Below are 15,349 nucleotides of genomic sequence, written 5' to 3'. Positions count from 1 at the left end.
ATCTATGAATTATATTTTAAAATGTGCCGTAATATCGTATGTTTAGACTTTAATCGTGGTTTCAAACAGGTCAAGTGTTTAGATAGTTTCATGGCTCAACAAAGTAGACTAGTCATAATAGTGGACGGTTTGGACAGTTGCGAGCAGGACAAAGTTCTGCTGGTTTTGGACGCCATACAGGCCTTATTTAGCGATAACGGGTATCCCTTTGTCGTAATACTAGCGATTGACCCACACATTATAGCTAAGGTAAGCAATCGGAAAATCGAGACAAAAATTCAGCAGTGACGAAAATTACTAGTTTGATTCATTGTTACACGCAGGCGGTAGAAGTAAATAGCAGACGACTATTCTCGGAATCCAATATCGGCGGTCACGATTACTTGCGTAACATGGTGCATCTGCCGTTCTACTTGCAAAACAGCGGCTTACGTAAAGTCAAGGTCGCGCAACAGACTGCTCAATACTACAAGAAGACGGCGTGGACGGAGGCCGAAGAGAGCGTCACTTACACCGCGACCAGCACCATGCATCACTCGGTATCCAACAGGAGACTCAGCACGGAATCGGCCATAATGAACAGCAACGAGAAGCTGAAACCTCAAACCAGAAAGGGCAGCAGAAAGCTGCGATTGAGCGAGTCGATCGCCAGCAGTATCGGCAGCAACTTGAATCGGCTGGGCGGCGCGCAAGATCTCAATAAGATGCTGCTCACCGACGATTACTTCAGCGACGTGAATCCCCGCAGTATGAGAAGATTGATGAACGTCGTTTACGTCACTGGTAATATATTGCGCGACATGTGCGTGTTAGACGAAGACATCTGCAATCATCTCGCTATTTTTCTTTTTTTAGGACGATTACTCAAAGCATTCCAAGTTGACTTCAACTGGTATCATCTGGCTAGTTGGATCAATATTACCGAGCAATGGCCTTTTAGGACATCCTGGCTCATTCTTCACTACGATATGTATGAAGAAAGTCTAGACGACAATATGTCGCTGAAGAGCCTTTACGATAAGTACGTTGATTTTATTCCCTTCTCGGTATTGCTATTTTTTTTATATATTATTGTTTGTATGTCTACTTTTTACATAATTTTATATTTATTAGAGTGCGACCACAAATTCCGGTGTTGAAAGAAGTGCAACCGCTTCTCGAAATGGATCGGGATGAGCGCAAGTTGGATGTCTTTCTCACTTTTCACCGGTCCAGTTTGCACGTCAGCGACATGAAGATATTCTTGCCGTTCACCATCAATCTGGATCCGTACATCAAGAAGAAGATAAAGGAGGAGCAGCAAAGCGTAGAGGAAGACGCGAGTCTGCTCTACAAACAAAACAATGTCTGGCACGGTGCTCCGATCGATCAATGGCACCCGCAAAGAGCCGTTAACCGACACATGAAACTTACTAAGCAACCGAGTTTGGGATCCGTGCCGCCAACGCCGTCGTGGGGTTACCAGCCGAGCTTCGAATGGCAGGTTCCGCCAGCTTGGATGCATATGCCTCCTATGGAACCGGCGCCGAAACCGCTCTCCGCAACAACCGCATTACCGGTAGAAATTAATTGTGCAAGTATTTTTTAAGTACTGAGAAAACGTTCAAACTTATCGCTTCATTTTTATTCGTAGTCCGAAATTCTGGAAACAAAACTCTCATCTCTACCGGTGAGCGGCATCTGCGATTTGATCGACAAGATCGAAAGTCTGAATCCGGCCCAGGCACCGGTGTACAAGCAAGTCATCAAAGACAACAACATTAACGGGCGAGTTTTGTTGCATTGCGATCTGCAAGAACTGAAAAAAGTAATCCTTGATACGCTGCATCTTTATATCTTGAAGAAAGAGAGGAAATTTCAAGTGCGTATTTTTATTTTTAAGGTATTTAAGATGGCCTTTGGGGATTGGGAATTATTCCGTATGGTAATTGCATCGCTTCGAGAAATGGAACTTTCATCTTTTACGTATGAGGAGGGTCCCCGAAGCGTCCGGTTCACCGTAGGAGCTGAGCAACTTTTGCGTAAAGGTACAACCGATATATTTTTTTTCTCTGCATATTTATATATTTGCTTCTTGTTTGATTCAATCGTTAATTCTTATAGATCACCCTTTACAAAATAATTCAATACGCGTGCCTACTCACGTGGAGAAAGAGAAAGGAACATCAAGACCGGACGGATCCACTCGCCGTGACCAAAACAAGCAATCAATCATGGAAAAACAGGTATTGTTAAATGTATTAAAAAATTATTAATACAGTTATAAATATATAAATTTAGTTCATGAATGAATTAGTGTATCAATACTGTAATTAATATTGCATTTCTCGTTTTTTTTACACTCGCAATCTCGGTATTAGTTCCAGGTAAGAGTTCGCTATTACAGTTTGAAATATAATTATTCAGAAATTCAATATAATTTGACTTTGGTATTTAGATGTGCAAGAGACGTGATAAGAAAAATATCCTCTGAAGTGTGAAACTTGAGCGAATATATGCATTTCAGGTAACGTTAGAGGAGCAAATGATTTGCGGGGCGTTGCAGACCTTGAACGAAGAAGCTTGCGAGGATGTGTTAGACGTGCCGTCGCCCGCGGTGGCACCGGCAACAGACTCACTTTCTTCAGGTGAGCCCCCTTCCCTACCACTTACACTGCCTCTGGTTATAGTGCAAGAGCCACCGCCGCCCGACCTAAACAGTGACACCTCCGTCGAGTACATCTCTAACTTTTGATCGAATCAGAGAGATCGGATGACAATGTGTGTACTGTCTAAATAAAACTCTCTTCTGCGGTGTCGCAGAGAAAAAAAGACATCATTTTTCAGCAACGAAACAAGCAACGGTCTAACATTTGGAGACGGTACTTTGTACTGTACTAGCCATTTGTGGTAACAAAGAAAAAGAAAAGAAAATTGAGTCGACATACCTTGTTCTGTTCAATAATTTCCTTTGTGCATCTGCACGTGTGTAAAGCACTATCTGATCACAGTATTACTGACGAAAGATGTACATTTACGATGGTAGTCGATAAACCAATGATGATTATACCAAATATATTATCTACTGTGAGGCCATTTGTAATTTGCGACGTTGAAAAGCTATTCCTTGAAGAAAGTACATTTTCCCAAAGTTTTCACGTGCCAATATGAGAAAACAGATAGTACATATCGCGCAAGATCCAAAACGAAGGCTATTTAATGATAGGATTAGAATCACTATTGTATGCGTACTCGTAGAATTATTGTAATATAATGCTCATTTTATAAGCTAGTTTAATATATATATATGCATATATATATTAGTGCCATCAAGAAAAGAGAAAAAAAGGAGGATTGCGTCAGAGAAATCTAAAATTGTACAACTCTGAATGTGCACCAGCCGATTGTTCTAACGTAAGCTTTCACTGCATGATAACACACGAGAATGTTGCATTTGTAAGCGTGCAAGAAAAAATGTCAGAATAACAATCATCTTGAAGCTAATCTAATCGTTCGGTGTTTTCTGTGAATAATTCATGTACAAAAGACTGTGATAATGACTCGTTATTACTGTTGCTATAACAAATACTTCTTGTGAAAAAAAAAAACCCTAGTTCAGGCGACACGTAACGGCATATTATATTTTTAAAACGAATGTATGTAAAGTAATCGTACTGGGCGATAAACGAAAATTGCGTCCTGTTATTCCGGTCCATCTTGCTTCCCGTACTACGTGTACACTACGAATATTATTATTAGATTGTTAGCACTATGTTATGAGCAGTATTATGTTATATATCACGAGAGCAAGTGGCAATAAAACATTCTTGCAAACCACATCTGACATTACCTTCTTTGCAGTTGTACTTAGAAGCCTTCAATTATATATATATATATATATATATATATATATATATATATATATTATTATTATTCGCAAGCATTTAAAAAAAAGCTTAATGTTAAAACCAGAGAATATAGTAAAAGAAAATTAGAACAAGTATTTTTGTCATTGGTAACTTTTATGATATTCTTATACGAAACTTTATTTTCAATATCTTTTTAAAGAACTTACCTATTTAAGGGATAACTTTTCTTTGACTTGAAAACGGCTTCAGATATTTTGCATATTAAATGGCTTTGTAAAAATATTCTAAAAGAAAATATATTATAAAATATATATGATAAATACTTAAATTGTTACACGAAGCAGACATGATACGAGCTTCTGTTTTAGGACCCGTTGCCTCCTCGATTCAAGACACGGAGTACGTGCTGCTTCAAGCGAGCCCGCTGTTCCATTGGATGCCGATTAACGATGAGCCGGGGGGCAGCTCGGACGAAAGCTCGCACGACTCCACCGTGTTTCTTCAACGTACGAATTCTCAACGTAGCATCACGTCTCAACGTAGCACGAAATCCGCCTGCTCGCACAAGCCTCTGAAGAGAACCGGCAGCAATACCAGCACCAGGCCGTCCTCATTGTTCGTCTCTCCACCGCCGTCGCCGAAACCCGCGTCTAGGTCCAAATCGACCGACGACAGATACATGGGAAACAACATACCTCTGAAGACTACGCCGTTGGCGTCATCGGCGTCCAAGAAGAGGCGTTCGATCTCAACGCTGAGCGATGAGGTGGTCATACCGGTTCCGGTGCCCACCTCCAGCCTGGAGAAGCTGTCAAAGCTGAAGGACCGCCTGATCGGCACGACGCCGATGGGATCCGCGGCACCCGGCGGCGAGAGCGACGACGAGTCCACGCCGCTGGTGTCCGAGCTGTCCACACCGACGCATTCCCAGTCGGACAGCGTGTTCAGACACGACTGTAGCGCGGAGACCAGTAGCTCGCCGTCGTCCAACAGGAGTCTGCCTCGAGACGGGGAACGCAGCGTAGATTTAGATTATTCCGACACCGTGAGCCTCGTAGTACGGGAGTCCTCGTACATCAAACCGCCGTCCCGGCAAGACGGCGTGGATTGGGACAATCCCGAAACACCTGTCTGACACTTGCCACCTTCTATGCACGATTGTCAGGCAGGTTTTAACGCGCAATAACTCAGTATACAATACGTTCGACTGACACTGATGTACAAAACCCAAAGGTGAGACAACCGACATCTGCTATGAAGGCCTATAGACAACATATGTTTTATGATAAGTCGAAAGATATCAATTTTCGTGTAAATAGCAGATAGGCGAACGTGCAGTTTTTTTTTTTTTTTTTTTTTTCTATAAGATAACAAGCGTTAAACGTGTTCATCTGCTCAGTGAATTGACGGAGAACAAATGCCTTGTCGCGCAAATCGTGCAATAATCTTTAATTAGCGAGACGAGACGTCTTGAGACATAATGACGTCGAAGTGACATTCCATGTAAATATTAACGCATTTACGAATGCAAATGTTTGTCAATATTTTTCTTTTTACTACCGAACCAGTACCGAAATGTGCTAAAACGGGAGGAATCTCTCTCAAGACGTATAGTTTATATATCGCAGTATCCTGAACTCAATAATCCAATTTACGTCAATTCATAATGTCAGTGCAAATAGACGATTTGAAAAAAATTATTTAGAGACAAATACTGAAGAGAGTATTTTGAAGAAAAGATAATCTGTATGACCAGTTGTGTGAGAGAATACGCGATTGTTGATTAAACTATATATTTAGTATAATCGATAGAATTCTAAATCTATTGAATAAATATGTGTAGAATGTCTCAAAACAATTTATAAACGGCAGTTTACTTATATCACTTTTTATCTTATTAAGACTTTTGTTAAACGCTATCATTACACAGTACGGGCATTTATGCGTTTTAGCAAATTTATAGTTCAATTTATTTATTTACTAAATTAAACTTTATAACGTAAAGAAATGCTCCCTATTAGTGTTTTCAAAAATCAAAATATAATTACTAATTATTTTTTTATGTGTGAAAAAATTTTCGAATAAATTTATTATTAAAACGTAAGATTTATTTACTAAATCTTGTGATTTATAAAAATACTCCTTGGTAATCTTCAGATATGTGTGATATTTTTTCTTTAGCGAGGATTTTATGATATATGAATCGCGGGATAAATACAATAAGCGTTAATTAATAATATGTTTCTTTTATTAAAAAGCAAAAATCATAATTACATAACATTGAGTGTATAGGACACTTTAGGACGGAATATATCAGGGTATCGATTCATTACAATATTGTAAATATATATTTATATATAAATGTAGATATATTAGCTTTGAAATTATAGTATATATAGATATGTCGCTCATTTTTTCTTGACATTAAATACAATAAAAATATTCAATCAAATATGTTGCAATAATGCTGAATGCTATTACATTATTAAATACAATATATGTAGATTTACGGAAACCCAACATAAAATTGCAACATAAAATTGAACAGTTAAAAGAGGACATCTGCTTCCTCTCTACTTTATTACGAACATTCGCTAATTAAGTACATTGATGGTCCCGCTTGTAATTAAATGCATCGCTTGCATTAAGTACTAATGTAAAAATGTCATATCACTTTGAAGCGGCAGCTATGTCGTTGTTACGCAGGACAATGGAATGCCACAATCATATGTGAACCGAAACTGGGACATCCTGTATATATAACTAAGAACGACATAACATAGTGATATATCTATTTTCTCAATCAGAGAAATTAAGTATCAAAATTATGGCATGTAGAACAATATATGAGGAACAAATTATAAAAAAGGTATCTCAGGAGAATTATATACTCTGTTATATACAATAATTTCGCTTTTGCAGGCATGGAATATTAAATACGAAATATCGTTATAGCTGCATTATTCCAGCACAAATTGTGCTTTATCTAAGACTGGCGGTGACACATATTAATCATTTTATTGTCATTATTATAATAAATAAATACATCGTCAACAAATTTTGAACGGGAATAGATTTAGATACATTATTAAACCGATCGATCATAGATCGAACCTATAATTCCGCGCCGATTAAAGTGTTCCCAAAACTTTTGGTCAGATCTACTTACAATTATTATATAATTTATAAGATATAATTTATATCTTATATAATTTATAAGATATTGTAACGGTAATGTAATACTTATAGTTTTAATCAGTCACAGGAAATAAGATTTCATACTTTTTCCTTAATATTCGTATTGCATATTCGTCTCTGTTAAATTCGAAGGCACAATAGCTAGTAGTTTAAAAATGCTACATTATAAATGCATAGATTTAATATTCAGGGATGTCTTGCGCGCGTAAATGTATATATATATATATATATATATAAATCGTCGAAATAGATTAACATTCTTTCGCCACGTTGTTTTAATGTCAACGGCGCTGCGCGATCTATGTTTAGATACCTTTGTTTTAGCTGCATCCTATTGTTTTCTGCACTTGAAGCGAAACGTATGCACGCCCACGCGTTGCAGGCGGAGGGGAGAGAGAACGCAAAATTGCAGAAAAGCGTAGAAAATGTGATTGAAACGATTAGACTTCTCGTATGTACTTATAACATATATTGGCAGGCTGTAAGGGCACTTGTTTCATTAACACGTAACTTTAAGATAAATGCATCGTACAATTAAGAGAAACTTTTACGGTGCTGTAACAAAAAAAAATTGCCTCGTGAAACTAATCGGCGTATAAACGATCATCGCTATCTGACACAAATATTCGTAGCAATGAGTGTAAGCGACGCCTTCCCAATCGTAGTCTGCTTTTATACTTAAGTAATTTAGGACCCTTTTATAAGAAGTATTTTTTTAACAAATACTTTCACGTGTCCGATCTTAATTGGCATGTACTGAAATCATGCGCTCTGTAAGCGTCTCGAGTAAAAAAAGATGTAGGCAATCCGAGGAAGACCAGAGTTATAAATATATACGTTGGTGCTATTTTCCCGCGTATTGTAAATCGACACATTATTCCCTTTGTATTCAATAAATATTTTATAACTGTGTGGTAATTACCGTCTTTCTCGTGACAACTGTATGCTTAGTTGGTATTTGATCAGGTGTTGGGCTCTGCGACGGGTCTGCTACCAGCCACGGGCTAATGTCCGACGCCGCTTGGCTCTCGTCCTACAAAAAAAATCGTCCTCTTAATATACGCGGCATTATTTTTCTACATATTTCACTTTTTTTCAATTATTAATAATCATTAAGATTGTAATGTTGATTGCTTGCACTCGGAGCGACTTCAATTGTAACATCTTAAATAATCAATTCAAATAATATTGAAAACTATTCACTATTCACACAGGACTTTCACATGGGACGCAAAGCGAATTCTCATACTTTCACCAATAAATGTAACTTACTCCTACAATAAAATGTTCTTGCTTTTCTTTTTACAATGGACGATAAATCGTCTAGGTTTGTTCTAAGAGTAAGTTTTCTTGGTGAAACCGGCGCACTTGTGTAATAAGTAGGACGCTATAGCTGGCTTGCAAGCGTAAAAAAAATGTAACTGACCTTGTGTGTGAGCGTGGTAGTAGTTGTCTGTATCTCTTCGGTTTTAACGACTCGCGTTGTCGCGGCATTTTCCGTGTTCTCCTCGACCTTTTTCTCCGTCGCGACTGGTTGTAGATCCTTGAAGGGATTAAGTATACCCAAGAACGGATTCGAATCTATAAACGGATTAGTATTCTTCTTTTTATCATCTTCCGGCTTCGCTTCCTCCTCGGAAGCTTCGGGCGTGTTAGGCGCGTCGTTGCTAGTATCGTTGGTGAATGGATTGAAAGGATTCTGCGATTGATTCGATACTTTCGGACTTAACGGTGTTGTCTTTTGTTCGATCTGACCCCAGCTGTCCAGTGAAAAATGCGTTACAGTTACAGCATCGTCCGTAGGATTCACCGCTGTCGTCGCTCCGCTCACGGATAGAGTCAGTTTATCGCCGCCCTATTTTACGAAAAAAAGCAAGAAAGCAAACATATTATGGAAGCTAGCAGTATATAAAGCAAGCACACAATAATATATAAATACGAATAACGACAAAAGAATAATTTTAATAAGATTATCGCTCAACTGCTTGACGCCACTAACTTCATTATGCAATACTGAACAGAATAGCACAAAAGTACAAAAAAATATACAACATTAAAAAGAACAAAATAATAAAAACATTAATAATTATATATAAAAAGGACACATAATAATGTAAATAATCAAAGCAGGACGAGAAATTATTTATAAAAATGCAGTAATATTTTGACAACATTTACCACAGAAACGATGGTCGCCGCGTCGGAATGCTGATTCTTCTTTCCGATCACTCCAGGTCCGTCGTTAGACGTGATGGAAACCAAATTGGAATTTTTACCCTGCTCAAGAGTCGCTTTTAGTATATTGCACTTTAGAGATTCCGGTGGAATCGGCGTTCGAGGAGGCAACGACGACGTGCCTCCTACTTGATTATTAGGCACTAGCTGCACTTGACTGGCGATAGTCTCGACCGTCAAGCTGGTCTTCATAGGCTCTGATTCTTTCTCACTATTAATGACTGTCGTCTGGTTCCTGGCTTCCAGAGGCTGTTGATCTTTGGCGAGAGACTTCAAGAGGGAGTCCACCAGAGGCGACGAGGAGGTGCCCTGAACGCTCGAGGAATCTGAAGACTTTGTACTGGATCGACTCGGCTGACGTTGCAAAGATTCTTCTTCCGCTGAAAGTATTGAGCACAATAAAATATTTTCAACAAAATATCAACTTTAATTTCCAAAATAAGTGTTGTAGAATCAGAATGATATAAAAATTATTTTTATAAGAGCTGAGATGCAAGAACTTATTATTTTGACAAGCACAATTTTTTCAATCAAAATCATGATGAATGTCTCCGCACATTTTTGACAAGATTACAGATTTCAAAGAACGCTATCGGATGTTCCGTAGAACTCACCTGGCGGCGGAGATGGCTGCGGTTGCTCCACTTGCTGCTGTTGACGCTGTCTCTCGCGAAGCACGTGACTCTGCCGCCGCGCGTATCTCTGACTTGGTCGTCGTTCGAATTGCACGGTCCGGCGCGCTCGATTTAGCTGCGTCGTCTGGAATTCCGTCTTGCCGCTATAACGGAAACGCGAGCCCATGCGGAAAAAGTTCTGACGGCCGCTGGCGCCCTTGACCGGCGCGCGCAAACGGAAGAAGGCGTGATGCTCCACCGCACATTTCCACAGGTGCTTGCAGGCCTTCTCGTTCACTAGTCTAAACACGAAAGTATGCTCCTGCTCGCCCCGGCCTTCGTCATCTTCCTCGACCACCACCAGGGTCAATTTCTTCTTCTTGAAGTCCAAACGGCCGATCTTCGGCCAGAAGAACAAGCCTATTTTCTGGTTGCCTTCGAAAACCAAGATCCCGGTTGGAGTTAATCCTAAAGAGTACTCGCAGGCGTCCTTGCCGAGAACGATGTGCATGTCAACCCCGTACATGTCTAGCCACTTGGCTTTACTGAGATAAGCGGATTCCGCCTGAGCGGGACTGAGACCGGAACACTTGGTATACTCTTCCAGTATTTCCAGTTCCAGCTGTTCTGTTTGACCTGGCACAAAACGGAATTCCGAGACCGTCGCAGCGGTATGCATACCAGGATCATAGTCTCCCAATTCAGCTAGAACAAAATATTTTTATTTGTGCAAACTATGCAATTATTTACTTTCTTAAATATATGATTTGTTAAACAATATTTAGATAAAGATTGCAATATAATTTCAAATTCTCACATTGAAGGGCAAGAGCAGACAATTGAACTGCAATCTGATGAGGACAGTGAAGCTTGCCTTCCAGAACATCTTGTTTCAATTGCAAAAAGAATTGATACCGTGTTAATTCTTCACGCAACGTATTTGGTTCCGAAGAATAGAATTTTACTTTTAGCCTGAGCGTGTATGGTGGTCCAACTATAATAGCAGATGTAGGAGTTGAAAATATTGTGTGCTTACTTTGAAAGAAATTAAAAATTAGTAATATACATACTTTTGACTTGCTTTTTGATAGGTTTTGTTGGGTCCAACCAATGTTGAACATTATTGCTATCTGTGTATTGCAATCCAAAATAATCCTTTTCTATTAAATCTAGACTATAAAATACTTGCTCATATAAGTCACTAGCCAATGCTTTTTTCTGTAAAAAGGATCAATAGCTATAAAACATTGTACACACATTTTACCCAAATAAAAATATCAAATTGAAAGGTTTATGATAGTATTATGATAAAAATAAAATAACAAAAAAATAGATATAGAAGAAATCATGACACAGTGATCTTGTAAAACAAATAAATAATGATGTGTGTAAATAATAGCATTATTGCAGTTTACTCGCTTGTTTTTTTTTTTCTCCTGTACTTACTGATAGTTCTATCGGCAAATCCGTGCCGTCCAGCAACACCACCCTACACTGCACAACATTCTTATTGCTAGGTAATCTCTGATTTTTAATCTGCGACGAAGTGGTCTGGCCGCCGACACTGCGAGCCCTTCGCCGCGACAGGAATCTCAGCATCTTGGCCCTTCACCGTCGCCCTTCGAACTTATGCGGGACGCGCGCTTGTTGATCATCGACCTGTCGACGAGACGCGTAATGATCCGCCCACTCTCCCTCTTTCACTGTAGCATTAACGCAGGCAAATAGCACAACGATGATCTCGCAGGAGAATAAATGTCACATCACATTCTCTATTTGCTTCAGATTATGTAGAGCGGCCAAACTCCACAACCACCCACAACCACGATGAAGAGACTGCAGAAATCTGATTCACACCCACGAGCGTGGCGTCTATTGGTGTGGGGAATATTTCTGCTCATTGCTAATAGCCAAAGGACGTCCCAACGCGTCAATTTTTCACGGTATCGCTATCTAGCGGTAACATGCGACAATAATAGTGTTTATTCAGATCAGTGATGCCAATTCGAGTTCGCTGGTACCATGGGTACCGTAGTGGAGGGGATACTCACTGTGTGCTCACCGAGCCACACGGACATGTGACGTCAGCGATTTCGCTTGTGTGGGTATCCCCTCTACTACGGTACCCATGGTACCAGCGAGCTCGAATTGGCATCACTGGACACGACCTTATACGAATGAATCCTTGCTCCTGAGTTGTTACTATTCGCACGGCGGCACTTGAACGAGGCAGACCGTTCGCGTATCGGCGCGTTATTCCCCTCCCCCTAACTACCCCCAATTCTTATTACTTCTCAGTTTTTCACCTTCCTCCCCCTTTCTACCATTACCTGTTGCGTACATGGCAGCGTGTCGAACGCGTATTCCGTGCGATGAGCGATATTCGAGTTTAACTTTCATTCTAATATGACAAAATACGCGTCGGGAGTGTCGGCTAAACTATCGTATGATTATTATAACATCGTTCCGCTGTAATTTCGCAGTAATATAAAACGCGGAGTGCCGTTTAAAGTGCCGTGCGCTTTTCATATTCGCGTCGCGATCGCGTGTAAATACTTTATAGACAACTGAGAGGAGGAGGAGTTATAGACTTTTACCGAGAGTTATAGCGAATCTATAGATGAACGCATTTTTGCTGTATGACAAATATTGGGACACGATTTTTTTTTACTTTAGGCTTGGCTCGGGGGAGGGAAAGGTCGGTTTCAATCATAAAATCTCCACTACGGCAGGGCAATCTTCGGTTCTACGTGCAGCGCGCTAGTTGTACAGATAGCCGGACTGTCGAAGGTAGTCGAGGACGGCTACCGGAGTTAGTCAAACGCTACCGATTGCTTTTCAGATGTCTTGTATCTAGTCGGTTGATTGGATGACTAATCACCTCATCTTCTTCGAGCTTATCTTTGCCTTCTGTTTTGAGAGAATCGTGCCCCAATTGGTAAATGTGGTCGTCTGAAACGCGGACGGAATTCGCGCGTAACGTCACAACTTGGACAATTCGGTTCGATTCGCCTGTGATGTCGGGAGTGCCGTTCTAAGTATCGCGCGATTTTCGTATTCAGGTACGCATGCGAGCAATGCATGCGCCGCGAACGCGTGTGATTCAATGTGAGTGCTTCGAAGGACCACTGAGAGGAGGAGGAGGCTCAGGAGGAGCATCGGGCGCCGGCGGAGCAACTTTACGGTAAGCAATAATTCATTTATTTATTGAAAATATTGTACATTAAAATATTTGAAAGACAAAATATTTACATTAGTTAATATTTATCATTATTAGAATTTATTCGCATATTTTTTTACTTTTTATTTAAATAATTAAACTTTTATAATAATTCTTTTATTACATATTTGCTTAGAAAACGAATTAAAAGTTTAATGTACTCAATATTTTTTTTGATTTCACAAATATTTCATATTGTGAACGCTGCTATAATTTTGATTTATTTTGTGTTTTACAGATCAACTATGCAGATCAGCAGAACGACAACTCCGCTGCTGCGCATCGATCGGTGAGTTAGTTTAATTTGTCTTTTATTATTAAGATAATGGATCAAATAATGGTGTAAAAATATATAAACGCAAGACACTTTGCAGGTCGTATAATTTTTATTGCCTTATAGTAGTTATATCAAAATTTTATTCTCTCGTATTTTTTAAAAGTATTTTGAGTTGTACGTGCATTTGTTTTTAAAAGAACAAAGTACTTATTTTTTTAGTTAATTTATATTAAATTTAATTATGTGTTACCAATATTATTATATATATCTAGAAAAGATACATGTTATATTAGATTATAATTATAAAAATTATTAAAAAATATGTAACCTGCAAAATGCGTTTTACATTAAAAAATAGCAAAGTGTTTCTAATTTTGATTTTGATTGAGCCCGAAGTTGAAACAACTTTCATCAGCCTAATTGAATCCATATATTTGAATGCATATATATTAAATATTAATCATATAATATTAAAAATATAATTATACACCAGAATACTTTGAATAAAATTATGTAAAGTACATTATTTCTTCGATTCATTATCTTAAAATGGATAGGCTAGGACTTAGATGCGTTGATGAATATTTAATCCTGGAATATTTCCTAAATGTATTTCATGATTGACAGATCAGAACAAAATATATTGAATAATTAACAGAGAGTTTGTAGAATTTTTTTATGACAGAATTGAAAACAATTTGTATATGTTTATTTATCTTTATTTAATAATGTATGCACAAGTTGTTAAAGATGGCCAAAAATTGTCGAAAACAACGGTGCATATATAATATTACTGAACAAAGATGACTCTAAGCATATAAAAATTGTTTCTAATTTTATTATAAAAATTATTACAAATTGTCTAAATAATCCAATACATTTTTATTCTAAATAATGTACTTATGTTTGTTTATATATTTATTTATATTTTTTTTATATGAGAAAAAATATAAGAAAAAAAATATTGAAAAAAAAGATTATATATAAAATAAAAGAAAAAACTTGTTAATACATGGAAAAAAAGTATTTGCTGCCGCAGTAAATTTTATATAAGCTATCGTAGCAAAATTTCTTACAGTTAATTATTATTTGAACAGCAAAAAGATTTGTTATAGATAATAATTTTTTTTACCAAAATTAGTTTTGTTAAATCTGCAAATTATATTGCTAATATATAATAAGAAATTTATTTTTATCTTATTATCAAAGTTTGTATTAATGGCGACAATTTATTGCAATAGTAAAATAAATTTATTAAAAATAAATTATTTTGTTGTAACAGCGAATTTTAACAGTAACAGTAACAGCACTTGTTTTCTCATCTCAAAATTTGTCGATTTTTTGAACAAACCAGATTTGTTGCATATTGAATAATCTGTAAAAGTAGTTACAATAGCGAAATTTTATCGCTAACATATTTAACATGCAATAGCAACGATTATTTTATTGCGGCTAGCAAAATTCCTTTTCTGTGTAAATGTGTACTTTCATTTCTTCCCTACGGTAAGTGGTTTATTTTTTTATATCTTTCCAGGATTAAATATTATAAATTGGCGTTGAAAAGCAAAAGTAAGAAAATTTTTAAATACATATGTACCATAAATGTATCACAGATGTAAATTAAAAATGAAAAAGAAAATTCTTTTACACAAACGTAAATATATTAATGAATTATGATATATTTGAAATAATTTATTTAATAAAAAAGGAGTGCATTTTTTATTAACAATTTATTTACAATTTTGAAATATATATTTATTCTTGCTATACGTCAATTTCTTCGCAATCTTTCCTAGCCTACCCATGCATCCGTGGTCCTATGGCTTAACACTAAAACTACCAAAGCGGTCAAAATGACTGGTTTATTCTTTTTAGAATAATTATTTAAATTTATAATGTATTTGTTGAGATTTTTTTCTGTGACTTGTTGCATTGTGTTAAATAATTTAATTGATTA

The 15,349-nt window shown here is 37.5% G+C and overlaps 2 protein-coding genes across 9 annotated transcripts in view; one reads left to right on the top strand and one right to left on the bottom strand.

Moving 5' to 3' along the window:
- Positions 1 to 7,964, top strand: part of Arms (Ankyrin repeat-rich membrane spanning) — a 34,077-nt gene extending 26,113 nt beyond the window's left edge. For all 7 annotated transcript variants that reach the window (XM_067348626.1, XM_067348628.1, XM_067348606.1 and 4 more), the window contains 9 exons: positions 70 to 249; positions 324 to 783; positions 856 to 1,021; positions 1,114 to 1,558; positions 1,634 to 1,807; positions 1,883 to 2,027; positions 2,104 to 2,225; positions 2,507 to 2,627; positions 4,217 to 7,964. In XM_067348626.1, coding sequence (XP_067204727.1) covers positions 70 to 249; positions 324 to 783; positions 856 to 1,021; positions 1,114 to 1,558; positions 1,634 to 1,807; positions 1,883 to 2,027; positions 2,104 to 2,225; positions 2,507 to 2,627; positions 4,217 to 4,983 — 2,580 coding nt within the window. In that variant the 3' untranslated portion in view covers positions 4,984 to 7,964. The remainder of the gene's footprint in view (positions 1 to 69; positions 250 to 323; positions 784 to 855; positions 1,022 to 1,113; positions 1,559 to 1,633; positions 1,808 to 1,882; positions 2,028 to 2,103; positions 2,226 to 2,506; positions 2,628 to 4,216) is intronic.
- On the bottom strand, positions 6,079 to 11,809 carry yrt (erythrocyte membrane protein band 4.1-like yurt). Of its 2 annotated transcripts, XM_012371455.2 has the most exons (7): positions 11,342 to 11,806; positions 10,966 to 11,113; positions 10,713 to 10,889; positions 9,896 to 10,600; positions 9,225 to 9,661; positions 8,473 to 8,901; positions 6,079 to 8,079 (listed from the first exon to the last, which is right to left on the bottom strand). In XM_012371455.2, exons 1-7 carry the CDS (start codon positions 11,492 to 11,494, stop codon positions 7,948 to 7,950), a joined length of 2,181 nt encoding a protein of 726 aa, XP_012226878.1. In that variant the 5' UTR covers positions 11,495 to 11,806; the 3' UTR covers positions 6,079 to 7,947. The 2 variants fall into 2 exon arrangements, with proteins under 2 accessions (XP_012226878.1, XP_067204906.1); XM_067348805.1 differs by lacking the exon at positions 8,473 to 8,901 and having other exon boundaries at positions 11,342 to 11,809.
- Positions 11,810 to 15,349: the final 3,540 nt, after the last annotated feature.

Source organism: Linepithema humile, chromosome 1 (genome assembly GCF_040581485.1).
Source record: "Linepithema humile isolate Giens D197 chromosome 1, Lhum_UNIL_v1.0, whole genome shotgun sequence".
In the NCBI taxonomy this organism is placed as follows: Eukaryota; Metazoa; Arthropoda; class Insecta; order Hymenoptera; family Formicidae; genus Linepithema; species Linepithema humile.
The sequence above is the reverse complement of the archived record's forward strand: the minus strand, read 5'-3'. Positions and strand labels throughout refer to the sequence as shown.